The sequence below is a fragment of the Malurus melanocephalus genome, unplaced genomic scaffold (genome assembly GCF_030028575.1).
Source record: "Malurus melanocephalus ecotype Western Australia unplaced genomic scaffold, MMel_1.1 scaffold_151, whole genome shotgun sequence".
NCBI classification, from domain to species: domain Eukaryota; kingdom Metazoa; phylum Chordata; class Aves; order Passeriformes; family Maluridae; genus Malurus; species Malurus melanocephalus.
Window position 1 is genome coordinate 308,951 of NW_026623383.1, and position 20,878 is coordinate 329,828.

The 20,878-nt window shown below is 37.8% G+C and overlaps 1 protein-coding gene across 6 annotated transcripts in view; it reads right to left on the reverse strand.

Annotated features, from left to right (window-relative positions):
- TBC1D1 (TBC1 domain family member 1) overlaps positions 1-20,878 on the reverse strand; it is a 101,255-nt gene that overhangs the window by 20,282 nt on the left and 60,095 nt on the right. For 2 of the 6 annotated variants that reach the window (XM_057371658.1, XM_057371664.1), the window contains 6 exons: positions 19,115-19,201; positions 17,740-18,029; positions 15,870-15,998; positions 13,466-13,582; positions 12,187-12,326; positions 1,902-2,087 (listed from right to left, as the gene is read on the reverse strand). In XM_057371658.1, coding sequence (XP_057227641.1) covers positions 1,902-2,087; positions 12,187-12,326; positions 13,466-13,582; positions 15,870-15,998; positions 17,740-18,029; positions 19,115-19,201 — 949 coding nt within the window. The remainder of the gene's footprint in view (positions 1-1,901; positions 2,088-12,186; positions 12,327-13,465; positions 13,583-15,869; positions 15,999-17,739; positions 18,030-19,114; positions 19,202-20,878) is intronic. The other 4 variants (XM_057371659.1, XM_057371660.1, XM_057371663.1 and 1 more) reach the window with 4 other exon arrangements.

Here is a 20,878-nt window from a genome sequence, read left to right on the forward strand (position 1 = left end):
GCTTTTATGAAAACAAACTCAGGGAAATCTTCTAATGTTTCATCTTTTGCAACAAGTGTTTTCTATGCTTGGCAACTCTTCAAGCTTTCCTGTTTTATCCAGTCTTATGCTATGTGCAAAAATGCAACATGCAAGGACCAAGGTGAGAACATATCTTTATCAACAAGTTTATTTAGATACTGACACTACCCAATTCCCAGTATCACACATAAGCACTACCAGGAAAGATGCTGTGCTTGCTGCAGCACAGTTCATGCATTGTTTTCAAGTACTGTCACATCATCTGAGGTCATCATGCAGCACTACCTACAACAACTTCCTCACAGCACCGGGCATCCAGCACAGCCTGGGCCTTCAGTTCTGCCAACACTTCCCTTATTCATTCACTAACTAGATTTTTAGACATGCTCATCTTAATGCATCTGTGACGGTTTTGCAATTTTTTTCTTTTGGGCAGAGAAAACTGGAGCATCTAGTCAAACTTTAAAAAATGTGTATGGATATGAATGACACACAATTGCCAAAGATTTGACTGCAGGCTGTAGACTCAGACAATTTGAATACAAGAAAAACGTTTTTAAAAATTGGGAGTATAAATACACAAAACAGAGAAAAATTATTTCTAAATGCCATAAAARAGTTAAGAAGCTCATCTACAACAGCACTGTTCTAAACTGAAGAGATTGTATAAATAATTTTTCTCAGTACCTTTTCTCCAGATGGTCTCAGCCTCTGGCCAAGGACACTGTATATTTGGCATCCATTGCCATATTTTATTTTACTGGATTAGCTAGTTTATTGGTGCGAACAAGCCTGTCACCTATGGGGTTCTTAGGAAGTTTGGGTGTCAGGTGTTCTTCAGATAGCAGGGTTGAAATAGGAGAGCTAATCTGCTGGGAGCAAACAGCCTACAGGTGGACCAAATGCTGCAGCAGGGCATATCCAATGTCTGAGAGGGGTTTTGTGTTTCCAGCCACGTGTCTTAGCCTGAGTTGAAAGGATTTCATGTTTTGTGTACTGACCTTCTCACACAGCTTGGCCCTGTCTCTACACACTTCTTCACGGAAGTGAATCCTTCCTCAAGTTTACAAGGCAAAGAAGAATTGCCATTTATTTTCATGCCAGGTACCCAGGTACCTCCCCTTCTAAGGATTCAGGTGCCTACACTCTTCCTGAACATCTAACATCACCCAGATAAACATTTCTGTCCTCATCATTCATATCTTCAAAGGAGCAGCTCTCAAAGGCAACCACTTGTGATGCTGCATACAGCTGTTCTTTATGAGTAAAAATTGCCACAAAATGGATTTGTTTGCAGCTAAGTCATTCACAGAAAAAGTGTGGTTAAGAACAACTGCAAATTAGTTTCCCAAGTTCCTTTTCACCACCTTTTGATGGATCTAAGTCATTACTACTCTATAGAAACCTTGCCTGCACAGCGTGGGGACTACTGCAGGCACCCATACTTTCAAGCCCACAACCACCTCGTTAATAACTTCCACTGAGCCTCAACACTGGCTAAACACAACATTGCAATGACTAATACTTAGACAAGGACCTATGGATGTGAATGCAAACACAATTCAGTTCACGATACTGATCATGCTGAATTCCTTGTGATAATTCTAGACACCAGCCTAAAAAGCCCCAGCTATGGTAAACCTAAGAGTGTGTGTCACTTAAGATCAAGTAAACATATAATAAGGTGAAGTAATAAAAAAATAAGAGTCCATTGTCACCTATACTAATAAGTGCTGAGGGAGATGTTGCTAATCTGATTTACCTGTATGTTCCTAAAATGCTTCATTAAGGCTTGGTGCAGGCCACTGCCCAGGCCACAGAGAAATACAAAAGGTGAACTTGTATTGCAGCAAGGTGTAGCACCCAAGAATTTCACCCACCTTGTAACTTCTGGTTTTCTTTCTCCATTCTGAGGAGCAGTATCTGCTGAATAATGGCTTTCTTCCACAGTTCACGAAGCTCGTGGGGTGTTCGTTTCCTTTCTTCTTTCACAGGTCCAAAGGGGCCATCTTCACACACTGGTTCCAATGGGGATCTGGGTGGAAGATCTCCCAATTCACAGTAATCTTTAAAAAAGAGAAGCTGTTGTTAATTATTTGGATGTCGTGAACAGGTGAATGAAGGGACACAATTTGAAGGCAYACATTTATAAATATACACAGAMACACACCCTTCAGAACAAGACTTAMAYAGGCTAAAGGATAATTTTTTCTATAACCTGGTAAAAACATTGTACCACACACCAAGACCACACTTTGCTAATTACAACTTTGCACACAAAACTGAAAGGAAAAGGCAAATTCAAGAATTTACAAAAAGATAACCCACAGCTGAAACGTGGCATGACTCAAATGGCAGATAAAATCAAATACAGCACCCACATAATTTGAACAATAATCTCTAAAGCATGTTYAACAAAGAAAACACACGCCCTTAGCTGCACAAACACACCACCACCTAAGGCCATACAATGGGATGATTACCAGTTCTTAAAGTAAATAGGCGGAAAGGGAGACAGGCATTTTAAGACATGCTTGCTTTCACTTCTAATTTTTAACCATATCATAACCTTCTGCACTTTTTCTTTTTGGCTTCAGCTGGCCTARAAAATATATCATTTTGTCAAGCATGCAAGGTAATTCTAAGACTGAAAMCATTATGAAAGAAAGTGAACATTAAATAAATCTCAGGCCAACTGAAAAATCATTTATTTTTAGGGAAAGGGGGTATAACATTGCTTTAAATCAAGTAATCAGTGTAAGAAGCACAAGCTGTTATACTTGGTTTTCTTAATACCTGCTGTAGTATCACTTAATTTTATTGTTTTATACAGCTTCTCTGGAGGCTCAGTAGTCTTTGACATAGCCTGTATCTAGAAGAAAAATTACTCAATTCACTAAATTTAAAATGAATGGTAAAAACAACCTATCTCTTCCTACCAAATCCCAAATGGAAGGCCATCACAACCGCACTTCTTCACCCAGCCAGAATGGCTACAAAATGGCTCCCTGAGCTATACATTCAAGAAAATGCTTTAAAGTTAGTGCAAGAAAATCCATTCACAGACTCGCCAGCCAAGGACAAGTACATCRGTGTGTCCCATTTTAAACAGCTCCTGGAGAATAATTCCTGAGATAATTATTCTGATGGCAGCCCAATGGTCCAATTCTTTATTGTTGCCTAGCATGGTGGTAAAGATTTTGAATTAAACACACACATCATCTCATCCCTTCAAAACTAATGAAATAGGAAGGTTTTCACCCCTCAAGTACTGCTCACTGTCACTACAAATTGACTCATGCAGCTCATATGCAGCTATTCTACTCTTGTTTGTTCAAAGGCAGTCGCACAACTGAGCTCAGATGACAAAGTAAGAATGGAAATGTTYTCAGCTGTTTGCTTCTGCTCTTCTAAGTTTTGCCACTGTCAAACTTTTCCTTCCAAAGAGTCAAGACAGAAGTAGAGTSGGTCCAAATACCACCTGTTTCCTTACACAACATTTATTTGCTTGCCACCACAGTTCAAGTCTGGGGCTAAAATATACCTCAAAAAAAAAAAGTGTAACATTTTCAGCTAGCAGAACAATTTAAACCTTTACAACCTTGCATTCTGGATCTAGTTGTGGATACCCATACTTCTGGTATATACAGCACTTCAAAGAACAATGAACATTRAATGAGAATTAGGCAAAGATCATATATTTGACACTTTAATGGCAACCACCAATTGTTGTAAAGAAAGTAGGAAAACYGACAGTTGTGCTCAGAAATACAGCTAGTTATGGAGAAATCAATACAATGAAGAGACTGTATTATAYCCATTAAAAGAAACTGGGAAAAAATAGTTCTTTTTCTTTACAGGCAAATGGAAATACTTCTGTGGCTTAATACTTGCAATTATAAAAGAGATGCAGGCAAATGTCAGCAGGTAGACAAGGTACACACACTTGATAATTCTCCCTTTGTATTGACCACGAAAGGAAAATAATTTTTATTTGATTGCTAGTTTTGATGCAATTGTTGGTTTTGATGCACATACCATACWGTCAACAATGTTCTGTACATTTTTATGTAGAATTTCTAAATACAGTAGCTTTAATCACCATTTTCCTTAGTGCATATTAAGAAATATTTAAAGGGAAATACTTTTAAGGATAATGCTGGTAATTCACTTAATTTGCTTGAATAAAATAGTAAACTTAAAGAATAAAAAGACAATSTTCAAAAGAAGCTGGTAATTTCCTCTAAGGATGCACACATAATAACACCATAAGAGGAATCAACAAAAGCAGTCATCATACATCAATGCAAAAAAGTGATCCATACAGGATAACCCTTATGTACTGTAAACTGCCTATGGTCTATTCACACCTGATGTTCACGAGCCATTGTCACAGCATCTGACATAAAATGCATGTACTTCTTGGGGAAAACAAGTCTCTTCTACACATCCCCCCAGGGGTTTATKTATCTCTTTTAGAGTCAGATGTGTATTCTGGTTTTATGTGGCATATATGCACTAGTATGTTAGAAAATAATAGTGTATGTCCAGAATCAGTTTATGGCAACTGACTTCCAAAAAAAACCCTAAGCCCCAGAAAAAACAGGCTGGCAAAATACACGCAAGGAAATTGATGAAACATACTGCATTTCTAAAGCAAGAATGAACACATTCATCACCTAGAATCTTCCTGACTTTAATGTACACTGCACTTCCTCAAGGCAAATTTTATGGATTGGTCTTCAAGTACAAAATTCACAAGTTCATCAGAGACATTACTTACTTGTTGTCCTGCAGTGATCAAACTGTGGCAACACCTGAACAACTGCAAAGCATTAAGTACTGAAGACCATGATCTTGCTTCCATTTAGGCTGAAAATTTCCCATTTGGTGCTGACTAATCTGATAAAACCAGTATTCATTAAAAGAAATAATGCCTAAGCCTATAAAAGAAAACCAGAATGCTACAAAATTCTATAAACTGAACATTTATGATTATCAACCCTACCTCTAATGCATCTGTGAAGAGTCCTAGGATTGATTTTGCCTTCCAAATGCCAGGTCCTTTTCTATCTTTTCTTCTGCTTCTTATCACTTGTCGACATTTAACAGAAAGTCTAAAGTCTACTTTGATAAAGTGCAACACTTTGAAAAGGTGCCTTCCTTCCCATCTGCACACTGGCGTGAGGCAGGATTTACAGAATGCCAAATGAACCTGTTTAACTGCTCAGATGGTCTGCCAGGAGCCTGCAGAGTTGCATCAGCTGTTCGGTTGGTAAAGGAGGCAGGAAGGTGGAACGTGGAGGTAATTCCTCCAAGAAAAGTAAAAAACGGAGACTTTTGGTAAGTCAGCACTAACTCGTGTCCATGAACATACAAGATGATGGARAGACATGCCACTCAGCTCCCAAATCCAGAACAGACAAGAGCAGAAATACTGTAACAAGRAACTGAGTATTGCATTGTTATGCACAAGTGATCTGGAGGACAGCAGAGAAAGAAAAGATAAATAGCAGAGCAATTCAACTGCATGTACCTGGGAGCTGACATTCCACTGAACCAAACTGCCATGTRTTAAAATCCAAGCAATGTGCAGTCTTCAGAACTTTCATGAGATTAGTAAGTGCACTTACTAAACAGGATCTGAACGCTTCAGCACACACTGTAAGATTGCTTCCCTGTTCACCTGCCAACCTAGTCAGCTTTTGTTGACTCCTATTCCACGTTTGACCTGACCCTAACTCTGTTCAAATACCTTTCTTCCTCTCCAGAAGCTTCCATATAAAATTCTACCTCCATACATGCTACTCCTACAAGCCTACCACCCTTCTCTTCTCTTCTCTAAGGTTTAGGATTTGTCAAGTTGATTCAATAACTATTAGTACATTTTATCAACAGTAATTTTATGGCAATTTTCCATTTGAGGTCAATACTTGGACTGCACTTCAGAACTACTCTTCTGAACAATGCAATTTTACTAGTCTGTGGGTCAAAACCAAGCATTCCCTGAGAAACAGTGCATTTCACTGTAAAAACCACCCTCTTTTCTGGCTTGTGAGAACTTCTGCAAGGAACTGAATGGCAGATGACACTGGAAATGTTGCACAAATGTTCTAGTGCATGACACAAAAACCAAACTACTGAAGATGAAGAAGGAAGTATCGTGATATATTACTAGCAAGGACCACACTAAAGAAAGTCTGTACAYGGAAAGCTGGTGAATGACTGCAGTAGTAATTAAAACAGACAAAATCTGACCAGTAGTGATATGAACAGAGATATTTCATTTGTAAATTACTAAGAAAAAATTAGTTTATAATTTTCTTAATCAATCCACCTTAAGATAAAACAAGTAAAAAAGAGAACTCACTAAGAGAAACTACATACACAAAGTAAAAAAACAACAGAAGTGCAAAACCTACCTAAAAGCCTAAATTTAAAAAACATTCTTTCAGAAGCACTTAGTCTGACCAACCTCAACTATGAAGACCAAGATAACAAGAATTATCTCTGACTGGAAACTGCAACACTTCAAATAGAAAGGAAGGGCTGATAGGGAGGAGGCTCAGTAATAATGCATCACCACCATCCTAACTGTGGATTTGTTTACACATGGCTCTTTATATGCAGTGTTTACCAGTCACATCTGCTCTCTGGAGTTAAAGACTCAGACAAGATACCCTCAGAATGTGGACAGAAGCATCCATTAAGCCATTTATTTACTGCATTACATTATTTTTTTCACTGCATTTTAAACTTTACAAAATTGAGCTTGGTAAACAAACAAGAAAATTTCACGCCATTTAAGATTCAATTGCTGAAAGAAAACACATCAGCAACATCCTTAACTYTCTTCAGATTTTCCATTCAGGTACTGCAACACCTTCTTCCATACATGGTACAGAAAAAAAAGAAGAATGCAAATATCTATAACCAAGGGTATAATATTCCTTATATTTTGTACAGATGTCTGGAATATTTAATTTCATAACCAGATATGGTGACGAGGAGCTTTCTGMACCAGAAAGCTTCAGATACAGAATCACAGGAAGCAACAAGTTTTTCTAATCTAACATACAACTTCAAGCAATGTCTGAATGAGGAAGTCTTGAAAAACTGTGTATTCCAACACTTGATTAAAATCAGCTTTGAAAGATGCTTCGGACTTTCTCTTTTAAAGCCAAGAACTTCTTAAAAAGTACTCACTACCTCCAGGTTAATCTCATTTACTAATATTATCAATGCCTGAGAAAAGGATGTCCTGATGTTTCAATGAGCACAGAAGCCATCAATCATTAATTGTGCACGTACTGGTTATAGCCAAACCCCTGTGCCACAAATCAAGAATGAGAGCACCTATTTGCTCTGAAATGAGCAGAACTGAGTAACCAGTTATAACCAACTGGCTTTAATTAATAATAATTGTGYTGCTAAAACAGTATTGGCAAGCACATTACAAATAATTTACACTCCATAAACATTCTAAGCACAGAATGCCAAAGTAATGGTTCATGGTAGCATTTGCAATGCTACTACAAAATTATTTTTAAAAATTTGCTTAAATAATCAAGAGATATAGCCACCACACCATAAACAGACAGGTAGGTGTTAACTACAACTGGTTTCAAGAATAACAGTTCTTCAAATTCTAACTTTTCTTCAGCACTTAGGATTTAACAAAGACTGAAACCCAATTAATTTTAATTAATTAGTCAAGTTCATTTTTCTGTAGAGACAATTCTGCTTTCCAAACCATTTTTTTCTGCAATTCAAACTCTAAAATAAAAAGTAGTTGATTTTTTTTAATCTGTATTCATTTGCTGAGTACTGCTAAGTGATATGAAGCATCTCATTCATCTGAATTTCAGTATCTTTCACTGTTCAACAGGAAACTCCATCACACACTGCCCACCTTAAAACAAATCACCCATTCTCSAACCTAAAACTGACACAGCTGTTATATAAATCTTATTTACTTCCAACACACCTCCCACAGCAAGAGAACTCCAACAAGCACCATTACTTTTCCACCATTTCCTTCAAAAACTATTCACATCGCCCTTAAATCTAGCAATGGACTTGATTGTGCTAGGAATTCTTGACAGTCTGCAAAACACTTCTCTGTGACCAATTCTGAACCATCTATATGTAAAAACTGCAGCAAAAATTGYGCACTGCACAGAGATCTGCAGATGCTGAATAAATATATGTGAGTATCTTGCAGTGCAAGGTGAAGTTTCATGATCAGTCCACACTGATTAAAGTATGTCCTGCTCCTGAGCAGGACAAGGGCACCCACCCAGACTCCTGTCCCTGCCTGCTCTATTGCTTGTGTAATACTGTAAGGGGGATTAGAAAACTGATCCAACTGAAAATCAGGGCCTTTGAGTGTGTTCATACTTCATCTGGTTTAAAATGGTCACTGAGTTGTTGTTACCTTCACCTTTTTACCAGTGACGAGAGATCTAAAGAGTCCTAGACCATTTGCATAGACAAAATTATGTGACTCTTCAGTGATGCTACAAAAGTAGGAATATCTGTCTGCAAGCAGGGTGGGGAGGCATAAAGGTAAAAATCAAATAACTGAAGAAACATATTTATTACTTAGAATGTTTAAGACTGAGTAAGAGAGACAGAGCTTTAGAAAGAGAGAATAATAAAAACTTCCTTTCAAAATAAATGAAGTATTATAACYGAGCAAAGTGTGATCCATTTTGAAGGCCTCTGCTTCCCTTTTTTCATCTCTCCACTTTGCAGGATTCAACACTCATTAACTCCCACAAATAAACAATTTAAAAAATCTGAGGATGTGACACTGAGTGTGTCTGAAGGTGGCAGTGGGAGAAACGCTGCCCCCTGGTGCTCCACACCACTTGCAGCGTCACATCCTTTCCAGGGGAGGCAGCTAACAGCAGGAKTTGACGCTGGATAATTTCAACTGTAGCTTGCTACAACAGCATAATTCAACACTCCATCCTCCAGCTACCAGCTCCTAAGTATTAAAAGTCTCTACAAATGATTTTACCCACGCAGAAAATTCCTTCTACATCTTCAAACTGGAGATCAGCCTCATCTTCAGGCTCAGGAGGGATCACCTGGCTCTCCTGTCAGGCAGCAAACTGCAGAATAGTTCTCTGGTGTGTTTCATTGTAAAGTAAAAAGAAGCAGGGAAAAATAGTGGGAGAAGGGGAAAGTGTCAGCACCAGCAAGCAGGAGGTGGCTGGAAAAGGGCCTGTACATTGCTCCCACAACAACAAAAAGTAACTGTCTCTGTACAAGGCTTTGTGTTATCTCAGAGTGCTCACCTTGCTGAGCGTGGTCACATTAGTCCAATCATTAGGCAAGGCAGGAATCTCAACTGGCAAGAAAAAAATGTTTCCCAGCTACCTATTTGCAGTATTTTTCTTCTACTGATTTTGGACTGAACACCCTCCTTCATGTRTAGTAATTCCTTTTAAATAATGGTGTCTGCAATAGAAACAGTGGGCTTCCTGCCTGGTAATTCATGATGCAACCATTTTGCTCCACCTGTGCTACAGAAAATGAAGTTTTAGCTCAAACTATTTATGAGCACTTCCTAAAGAATTAAAAGATCCAGAAGTGCAAGACAGTGGGACTCAGTGCTATTTAAGCTGTTCAAGCTTTAKGCGGCAACTCAGGGTATTAGATTTGATTCTCAACCCCAATACCTCAAAAGAGTAAGATCAAAAATTCTGCAAAAGCTATGTAAGGGTTGGCTGGGTTTTTGGGTTTCTCTGAAAGCTTTTAGTAAATACACCTTCATACCCTGCTGGGTTAACCACATAGAARGCAGCAATGGACATGATGCATCTTGAGATTCAGCTCACCACCTGCCCATACAAACATAATCMCAAATGCCAGGGCCTAGGTTTTTTGTGAGTAAAAAACTTAAAGTTGTCTCTAGTTCTTGTGACAGCTTCTACATTCTTATGTGCAATTTACTCATTATAACCCAGAGAAATTACAGCCTCAGAGCAGCTTTATTTTGTTGACAATGGCTGCCCACAGGTGGTTAAAGCAATGCACAGTTCAGGCACCCTGGTGGATTTTACATTTAATACAAAGTTTAGTACAGCAGCCTARGCTAAACTTGAAAAATTATATCATCTCTGAGTCGCAGACATCTGGGTCTCTTGGCTGACTGACTTACTACCTTTCAAACACACCCCTTCCCTGTTTTTTCCTTACTCCTCTCCTGCACAGTACCCTGAAGTAGGGTTTTGGCCATGGCACCTGAAGGGAGAAATCRGTTAGCAGAGTCAGAGCCTATAAAGGGAAACCCATAAATCACACATGTTCCCTCACTTCCACCCCTTCATGCTTACTTTTGCAGAACATGACAAACCATGTTATCTTTAAAACCTTCTTTGCCCTCTGTCCAGTTTGGCTGCAATTGGACTTTTGGTGATACATCAGGTGTTTGTACAAATCAAAAGAAATCAGTCTAAAACGAGTAAGAAAGACTCAAAAAAAAAAAGAATATGAAAGAAAAATAAGAYGATGAATGAATGACAGGTAGTCATTCATTTACTTTGGAGCTAGAGAGGTTACTTAGTTAACGATGGTGGTGAGTCCAATGTAAGATCATCTGCACAGCAGCTCTCTTTAAGGCTACAGGGACTGGATAAGAAGTATCCTTCACTGACAGAAATGTTCCAGGAGATGCAAAAAAGTCCAAACAGAAAACCTCAGTATTTACTCTAAATAATAAAAAAACCCTGACTCTGAGTTTTCTTCTGTTCACAAATTGAGTATGTACACTGAAATGAACACAAAAAAAAGAAGATGAATGAAGAAAAAAGGCCAAATATTTTAAATTGCTACTCCTATTAATAGCACATCCTGTTTTCCACTTTGGTCACACGTTTTTCTCCAAGTATTTTGCTTACCCAGCTGTAGGTTGTTAAGATTGTATCTTGCAGCTATTATGGCTCAGAGGAAATGCTTGGGTAGGCAATTCAAATGGATTTTATTTTCTTATTTAATAGGGGAAGGTTTTGTGGTTTTCAAAAACAAGTAAAACTATTTCCAGTCACAAAGAGATGCATCCAACCTGTAAAACCAGTAGTTTCTCAGAACAGTCCTTTACATGCCTGTAAGTACAACAGAGCATTTCACAAGTATGTTTGCACAAAATGCTCCTGAGATCATTTCACTTTGAAGTGCACYAAATTTGAGAGGCAACTGTGCCCATCTGCAGCTTACCTCACTGTCAGTCAAATTACACTGCAAGCAGTTCATTAATGACAGAAACACTTCTGTTGTGTACCTACTTCAGGCAATCAAAGTCTTACTATAAGATGCAAGAAAAACCTCTCAGTGACATTAGGAGGGTTATTTTTTACTATTTACTATTTATTTACTATAATGCACTGTTCCTTTGTGCATGTCCTATAATGCTCTGTTTCCTTACACTTTTTCTTATTGCTTATACAATGGCCTTAGAGATAAGTCAGAAGTTATAGCTTACAAAGCTGTGAAATTCAAATTTCAAGTGAGCTAGAGACCCTTAACCAGAGAACTTTCTCAGGTATTTTTGGCCCCAGCACGTGCTATACTATCTCGCTTACATAAAGTAGATGCACAGAATGAGGCACTTCCATGCTTACACGCAGTGATTTTCTTCTAGTCTGTGGTTTTCAGCTTCTTCACAAAATAATTATGGGAACAGTGGGTAACTATGACTCAAGTGGCAAATGTCACAGACTGAAGCAGCATACATGAGGACCAAGTATGAACTACAGAACTCAACTGAGATCATAAAAGAAACGTAATTGCTGTTGGTATTCTAGTTCATAGTTCTATACTCCAACACAGAGGGATRAAATAGAGGCATCATCTTTTCTTCAGTGCAATGCCTATTGACACTTTTTTTTCCTGCAGAACTCATTAAAATAGTACACATAAAAATAATTTCTTCTCTGGCTAATTAACATGACACAATAGGAACAATGTTATATATGAAGCTGAAAGGTAAAAACTCAACAGCTAATGAGCTTGGTATGACCAAAAAGTAGGTGGTAAACTGTAATGACAGGGCAAACAGAACATCAGCAAAATGTCCCCTTGGTAGACACAATGATTCACACTTCACACACTACATATACCAATAAGCTCATGGAAGCCAACAAGCCCAGACTTTACCATCATATCTGCTGGGAGAGTCACATGCCTTCTGAGGAGTTGCCACTCGCAGGAATATCTGTTGCCTCCATGAATGCCTTCGAGTCCTTACAGGGCTGTCCCCATCAAAGTCCTGCTGGCCGTGTTTGGATTCGTAGTCACTAAAATTGCAGAACACAGAGCAATTTGTGAGGAGGTGACCTGGATCTGCAGAAACAGTGACACAGTCTTCAGTGAATACATGAGCCATCACCAAGGGAGTGCAGTGTGCTGTGCACATGCTGGGGCAAGCTCTCGGTGTCAGGAAGGTGAAACTTGCTTTGTGGCAGAGGCTCATACATGGCTGCAAGCAGCACTGACGTTCACAAACAGGAGCTGGCAGCTCTGTGCAGTCTACTCTCTCAGTTTTAATTAATTTTCAGTTTTCATTGCAGTAGTATATTAATCATATTAAACACATACTGAACAATGCAGCTTTACCATTACACTATTTACATGCCATCCACCAAACCTAGCAATTACTCRTAGAAGACACAAGACTTGCTGATGTCTTTTACACATCAAGGAGCTTTATAAACAYCTAAACTTCCAATCTTCTGTGAACTGGGTATGCAATATATTCCCTCCAACACAGACTGGGAGAAAAACTTTTAACCTTTGTGTTAGCAAGTCTACCTCTGAAATATGCAACAAAGTTGGGAACAGCATCCAGGAACCTTGGATATTAGTCCTTTGATGTCATCCACACAAGCCATACAGAAGTTTTATACAGAATACAAAATGAAATATTGAAGAACAATGCTATTTTTCTATTAAAAATCCTGCTAATAACCTTCCCCTGTTAGAACTCTGAACTATTCACTACTTTATTCCAGCCATTGGTTAAATGGTTAYATGAATCTTTGCAGAAGCTGAAAGGGAATTCAGATAGTTCTGGCAGCAACAAGAAGGAACATTTTACAGGTCATCCTCTCCTTCCAATTTAAGGATACTGACATTGCTTTGGATGAACCATATATTCTCTTAATGAAAACTCTATCAGGAATAATCACAGAAGTACACAGACAGAAGTTGCATGACCTTTGCAACATTAAAAATGGCTAAGGCTAAGATCTGCAATTTTAATGGGAGAATAGTTTGGGATAGCTTCATCCTTTTGACAACAATTACATGCAGAATACACACAAGTGAACTGTTACACAAATCAGGTTTTCCAAGTGCAAGAACCATTTGAAATATTTCAGACAAAGAAATCTTTGAAAATACAGTTTTACCTCCAGGCTTTAAGAGAGAACCCTACCTTGTGCTCCTAAAGTCAGAGGTGTTATTTTCATCTACAGGAGCCAGAAATTTTAAGAAATTTGGCACAGAAGAGGAAGAATGAAGCTTTTTCCTTAAGGCAGTACGGTAGGAGATGCTGAGAGTGCAGTTGGGAAAAGTATAGTTTAGAACAAAGAAGTRTAAACCAACAGAATAAAAATAATACACATTCCTATGTTTCAAACAAAAAGCAGCTAAATCTAGAAGGTCTGAATATCAAGGAAACCAAAGTTAAAACTAAAAGTGCTAACAAAGTCCTCCCTTGAAATACATATTTGTTTGGGCAAACTAAAATGTTCCAGTGTATACAAATGCACTTGTAGAAAAATTATTATTCTTTGCTCCATTCCAAGATTTTTAGTGCATGTTACAAATAAATTCTTTTAATCTAATAAGATCCCATGTCACACGGACACATTTTCACATTTTCTTAAGTATCAGTTTCAATGCCWGACTAAGTTTGGGGGTAAAGGTTAKGAAAAGGTGACATTGACAATCATTGTGCTGGCAAATGAAAAATAAGGCTTTGGAAAAAAACATTTTGTAAAGCATTAACAGGGTTTTATTCAGTCAAACTAGGAACTTCTAAGTTAAAAGTTGACCCTTCTGACTGATCATTCAGGATTGTCCCTCTATGCAACAGACAGGAGCGCTAACCAAATTTCATCAATAGTCTTCTGGCCAACATAATTCTGCTTGTCTTTTAAAATAACAAGTCTGAAACATCCTCAGAAAAAGGTKAATTGAAGGAAGTGAAAACAACTCAGATAATGAAAAGCTTTTAATCAGGTGAAAATATAAAAAAACTACTTGACTGATGATACTAAAAGACCTTTTCTCAAAAGAGTACAGAAAACCACATGAGTAGGAGAATGTACTCCTGAAAAAGTAATTTAAAGAAAGAACTGTTTCTGATAAACTGTAACATGTATGTGGATGGTACTCAGTGCTGTTTCATGAAGATGTGAATGAGGGGGCAGGGGCAGAATACTCTGGGATAATCACTAGCATTAAACGAAGCAGGTTCTTTAGTAGCTGGTAGTGTGATAAAGAAGATAAGGCTGTAGCATGGTGTGTCCTACAAACAGGATTCACTTACAATCACATGTAAATCCATCACAATTACATGGTAATTCCACTTACAGAACTGGGAAGCTCAACTGTATAGATTTCAACTCATTAACCCATCTGACATCCCTATCGATTTCCATTTTCAGACTTGTTGCTTAGAAGTTCAATATGGTATATCCTTAATGATGGGGAAAGGGAAGGAGAAGTTGCAACTGACTGTACAGAATCATTACCAAATCCATTTGGAAAAATTCGTTTTTGAGAATTAACCTTCAGAATTCAATTAAGTCTTATTAAACTGAAGAGTGGATACTACAGACTCGATTTCCTGCCCTGAGCTGTGTCATACTTCTGAGATACAGCTGAATTAAGAGATCCTAGCTGATACTCAGCAAATATAACTGAAGAAACTCATGAAACAGCATYCTCAGTTGAGTATTTTCTCAACTGGTGTAGAAAAATCAGCACCTTGGAGAAACAGGAAACTTTCCCATGAAAGAACAAAAACAGATAATAAACAGCAATAAAAACTGCTTGCCAATGGCCAGTTGACAKTGCTTCTGAGGACATTTGGTCTCATTAGCCTTTAGAGCTAAAATAAGCAGTTTTACCTCAAGGGGTTAAGAAATAGTTTCACAGGTCAATATTTTTAGGGAGCTACTTAGTTTCAGGTTCTCAGGGGAACAAAATGTTAATGTCMTTTTTTCAATACTCTCTATATGTACTTTAATTCTAAGAAAGGAGGCGTGGAAAAATATAATTTGATACTACTGCAAGCAACCTAGATAAATGATGTATTGATGGGTTGGGGTTTTTGTTTGTTCCTGGGTTTTTGTTTTGTGAGGAGTGGGGATGGTGTTGGGGTTGTATGTTGTGGGTTTTTTCTATTGCTAGCTCTTGCCCCATTTAGTTAACTTGGTCAATTTGCCTTTAATGTCAGATAGAAAGGAATAATAATATATTTTGGTGTTACCATGAACAAAGGACAGAACCAAATGYTTCAGAAAGGCCAGAGTGAGCCCACAGGTTCTTGGAAACTTATCCCTCACACAATTTAAGGAGTGCTGCTGTCTGCTGCATAACAACAAATTACTTTGGAACAACTGGCTCTGAAAGAATTCTATTGATTAAATAAATAATCCAAGTACTAGCTCTACATTCAGTAGTGGAGCAGTTAAAGAGTTCCCTCTCCCATAAAAATCTAACCCCTTTGGTCCATATTAAATTACTTTAGTTTTTTACACTATAGAGCTTTAGATTTATGACACAGGAAAACAAACCCTACCCCCAACTATTTGCAGGTGGTAGCTCACCTTTTTTGTGCAAAATGCCCACTTTGTTCTCCACTTGAATTATGCCTTAGATATTTTAAAAAGTTGGGTGAAGAGGCCGAGGGATTAAGACGAGYTAGAGTAGGAGAACGTGCAAGTTGACCAGAAGAACTTTGAGATTCGTCGACAGATTCGTTCAAACCATATAGTGGCAATCCAACCAGAGTGATGGAGTTGAGGCAGCACAGAAAGCAAAACAGTAAGAAAGAAAAGGAAGGAAAAAAAAAATGAAATCCCTTCTCTAATCTCTGAAAGGGAGCTGGCATATGTAAATGAGACATTTCCTATGGTTTTTACAGTTAATGTAGTAACTTTAAGAACACAAGCATTTTTTAACCCAATCAGCAAAGTCCCAAATACACATTTACAGGCTTTGGCAAGGCATTTCAGAATATGACTAAATTAAAACTCACCAAAAAATGGCACTAACACCCCCATTTCTTTTTCCTTATATGTGCTTCCCACTGATTTCTACGATAAAGTCAGGCATATGATCAAGAGTTCCAATGAATGAGAAGAGCAGTGCTAAAGGATGAACTGAATTTAGTTCTACTTTGAAAACAATTTTTGAATTGACGTGAGCTGCTCAAAAACACTCATAAAACAGGACTTGTTTAAAGTTTATAATTCCCATGATTTTTGAGAACTTTAAGTATACCTGATGAGTAAGTTTTACACTTCCTCTGTTTCTGTACGTTGCTATGAAATGGAAGCAACGGGGATTTCTTTTGGGTTTGAGCTACATAAAGGAGTAAGCACACTCAGGTCTTACTAAAAATTACATGACCAAAYGCAAACAGAAATAACCAAGGAAATAAAAAATACACTTAATTTACTAGCTGCATTCCAATGGTAAGATAATAACTGATTGAAAAAGCAGCTACAAATGCCAGGGCAGTTCTTGTGATAGCAACAGACCATCATCAAGTCCTAAGTTGCACCACAAAAATATTGTAGCACTTTAGAATTAAAAAGGTTCAAAAAAATGGACAAAAAGGCAACCCAAGTTATGTTTCCTTCCAAATCCTRTAATTCTCTTTTTTTTATTGTCATCATTCATTTCAGCCATGTTTGTTTACTGCTCTGCCTSCTGCAGGAAAAAAATAGCTGGAGCACATGGAGATTCCCTACTAATTTGTGTAAACGAGCACTTTGGGCAGCAAAACAGAAGCCTGTGGACAGAAGTGTTTCCATAGTAATGGGAAAAATCCAGATGGAAGGATATGAGAAGACTGCCATAAAGTTAAGAAGGGACTAGAGATGCAGAGGCAGACCTTTGGAAGAGGACAGCTTGAAGAATATTCAGATGAAGGCAAGTAGAAGTTTGTTTTTGTGAGTAAAATCTAGATAGGCTCACTGAAAAGCTAGACAGGAGCCCCACCTCTACCAAYAACTAAGTACTTTATGTCACTTCCGTGTGCTATTTCAAAGTCACATATGAATTCACCAARTAGTAAGGTTTTCAGGATCACAGAGGTATTGGGTTTTTCTCTGTAAACAGAAAACAAGAAATAGCATTTATTTATACTGCTCATATATCAAAACAACAAAAATTATTGCTTGGACAAATATAACTGAATCCCTTAGGAGGAATCCTATGTTGTGCTTACAAGTAGTTTTGTGACATATACTGCAGAACCACACRTCATGTCTCCTCTTCCCTGCGGAGCACTTAGGGCTAAAGAGAGAACACAGGACTTTTAGAGAGAATACCTACAGACCTCCAGGGAGTGAGGGACACACTGCTGCAACACATCTCTTATCCGTTAAGAGGGCATATCTGGTATGCAATCATCATCCCCAAATATRCCCTCAACAAACAAAATCATAGCCTGCTTTCAGTAAGTCTTACTTTCTTTTGTGAGGAGTCTCTGTGCTCACTGAGTGATACCTCATAAGTTTCCTCTGAGGAAGAGATGGTGATGTTTCAACAGGTCCCAGAGACTCCTGGCTCTCCGTTGGTAAATGACTGAGTGTGTTTGCTCGCCTTCGAAAGCTCTGCTGAGGCAACGTAACAGAATGCTCAAGAGAGGAATCCTCTGTGTCACTGCAGAGATCACCCACTGATCCACTGCTCTTGACAGCATTTTCTGCAGGAGGTGTAGGAAGACTGTCTTTCTCCTTTTCACACAACGGTGGCTCCTAGCAGTGCAAGAAATAAGGTTATCAATATGTGGGTTCAAAATCCTCTTAGAGATTGCAGCGCCATGTCATTATTCACATCCCACAGAGACCTGCTTCAAATGAGCACATTTTTATTAAGCTAGCTCAAAGAAAGATGTTTGATGTTTCATGCCTTTTTTATTCATCACTTAGGCCAACAAAGCAGAGGCTATTTTGCAGAGAAAATTTTGAGTGATTTTAAGAGCAATTGTATTTTATAGTATGTTGAATACAACTCAGAAGACACAGGGTCAGAGAAAAAGGGTCAGGTTTGGCTAACAGTGAAAAGGGTGGCATTGCAAAGKACTGTATCTTTAGCACCCCATCTATCCATATCACATTCCTCTTGTCCACCTGCAGACTCACACAAAGAACTTAAGCCTATGACTAGATGCCTRTTTCAATCCCAAGCCATGCATTTTCTTTATTCCTCACCTTGTGTGTTTCCTGCAGAATCACCACATCTTTCAAAAAYATAAGCAGAAAGAGCAGACCCTTGATTACATGAAGTCAGGAGTCTGCAGCTGAGCAGGCACTACAGCACAATCAATAACTATATATCCAAGCCTGCACAGTGCTATGCTGCCTCCAGGGAAGAAGATCAGCCTGTTGTATGCTGTTTGTATTGTTTTATACAGACTGAAAGCTTTCGAACCACACAAACAGGAAAGATAGTCTACTTCTTGCTTTAGTTAAATGTTTCTTATGAATATAATCCTGCATTTATTGTATGAACTTTCAGGGCTAAAACCAGCCARTTTAGGATCAGCAGCATGGTCATTATAGAACTTGTTTTACTGCACACGGTTGTAAAATTCAGATGATGTATAATATTTAATTTCACATATACAGACACACATTCATACAAAATATATGCTCTATACAGAACAAGCCATTTCTATTTCAACAGCACTTCTCTGGTTTATAACACAGGGAACAGAATGAAAGGCCTGAAAGCAACTTGAAACATTTCTCACTTGACCATATTTCATACTTAATTAGTTGCTGCAGGRAATATTTTTTGAAGTGTCTAAATATATAGAATTACCCTAGGTTTTACTTACTTTATTTGTGCTGCTTAASGTACTGGACATGGAGCTGTCCAAATCCACAGAACCAGAACTGTCCAATGGACCTCTGGCTTTACTGCCCTGTAGAGATAAAGCACAGCAGCAGTTAARATTATTATATATGGGATATACCAAAGAGATTTGCATAGCATAGTCAGGGTCTGTAATTTTCAAAGACAGTATCCAATTAAATTTCCTGAAATGACTAAAATTACCCTTTTTCCTTATGGGAAACAGAAGCTTCATTCAGGACAGTCTCTGACAATTTAAAGGATCCTGCAGAATTAAGGAATTCTCACGGGCAATGATGTKCTTTCCATAATATGTATACAATCACATATTTCACACACACTGTAAGTACTCTTAGAGCACTTTCTGTATTAGGGACTTACAATGATACAGAGAAATTAAAAGGAACTCTATTACAAAGGACTAAACTCATGTAAGATAAATACACAGCAAAACAATTTCTGGTATTATCATTTCAGTGCCTACAAATCAGCATAAATATTWCTGTATAATCTGTCAATACTACGTTGTATCATTTGTTTGAGTAATGTTTTTAAGTAACCAAATAAAAAAACATCAAGAAACCTACTGATGGATTCTTATGTGCTAACACAATTATGGAACTTGTATCTTCCTAACTTTAAATGGTATCCTTCTTTAGTGTTCTGAAGTTAAAGCACATGTTCTCTTCGAAGTTTTATTCCAGGTAAAATATAAAGTGTTATCATTATTCACAACAGTGACTATCTCTCTTTGAAGTTCAGCCAAAACTTCTGGCTTCAGATGTGATCAAAATCAAGAACTTCCTCAAAACAGCAATGACAGTGAAAATGCTGTGCTTATGTGAGGGCAGCTTACACCAGTCAGGACAAACTGGAAAAAATCAGAACAGTACTACAGTTAATGTAATGACACTAACATTATGCTTCATATCCCRAGCACAGCCACAGGAGGATTTTATAGGTGTGAATTCTAGAAATGCTGTCTGGAAAGTAACAAGAARAGACACTGAACTAAAAATCGTTTCTATAGGTATAACAGCAAGACCAAGCTTTTGTTAATATTTGTCTTAAGAGAATGTGTTAGATGTGATGTCTGAAACAAGTTTGGAAAACCTAGTTTTGTCACTACTAGTTGCTTGTCTACAAACCAATAAATTGCTCTAGATACTGCTTCAATGTAACTTTTTGTTGTCTAAAAATGGGAATGTCCAATTTCTGATGCTGAACATTTGTTCTTTGGCATTCTGCCACAAGTCTTTTCTTAAGGAAGGTGGTCTGATTTTTTAAATCCTTTGCTAAGCAGCAGTTTTTCCAGGTCTCCTACTATTTCTCTCAGACCTTTCTCATGAGGTACAAAACGAAGTATATTTGAATGAGAAGACATCCGTAGGTTTAAATAGTGATTAAACTTGACATCTGATTTAATTTTGAACCACTACTTTTTACTTTCAGCRGCTAATTTCAGTGATCTGTTCAGAATAAACATTTTCACAGAATTACAGAATTAATTAACAGATTAATTTCACAGAATTARCTAGGTTGGAAAAGAATCACCATCACACAGAAGCTCAAGTTTTTTCCACTAATCAAGATTTCTAGACACTATCTACAGAGAATTTTACCTGATGAAACATTGCATAAATGCCTTCATGTTCTTAATGCCATTCTTTACATTCCTCATCTTCAAATAATCTACAGCATTTAAAAGTTCTGATATCCCACTATGCATCAGTTCCGTGTCACTAAT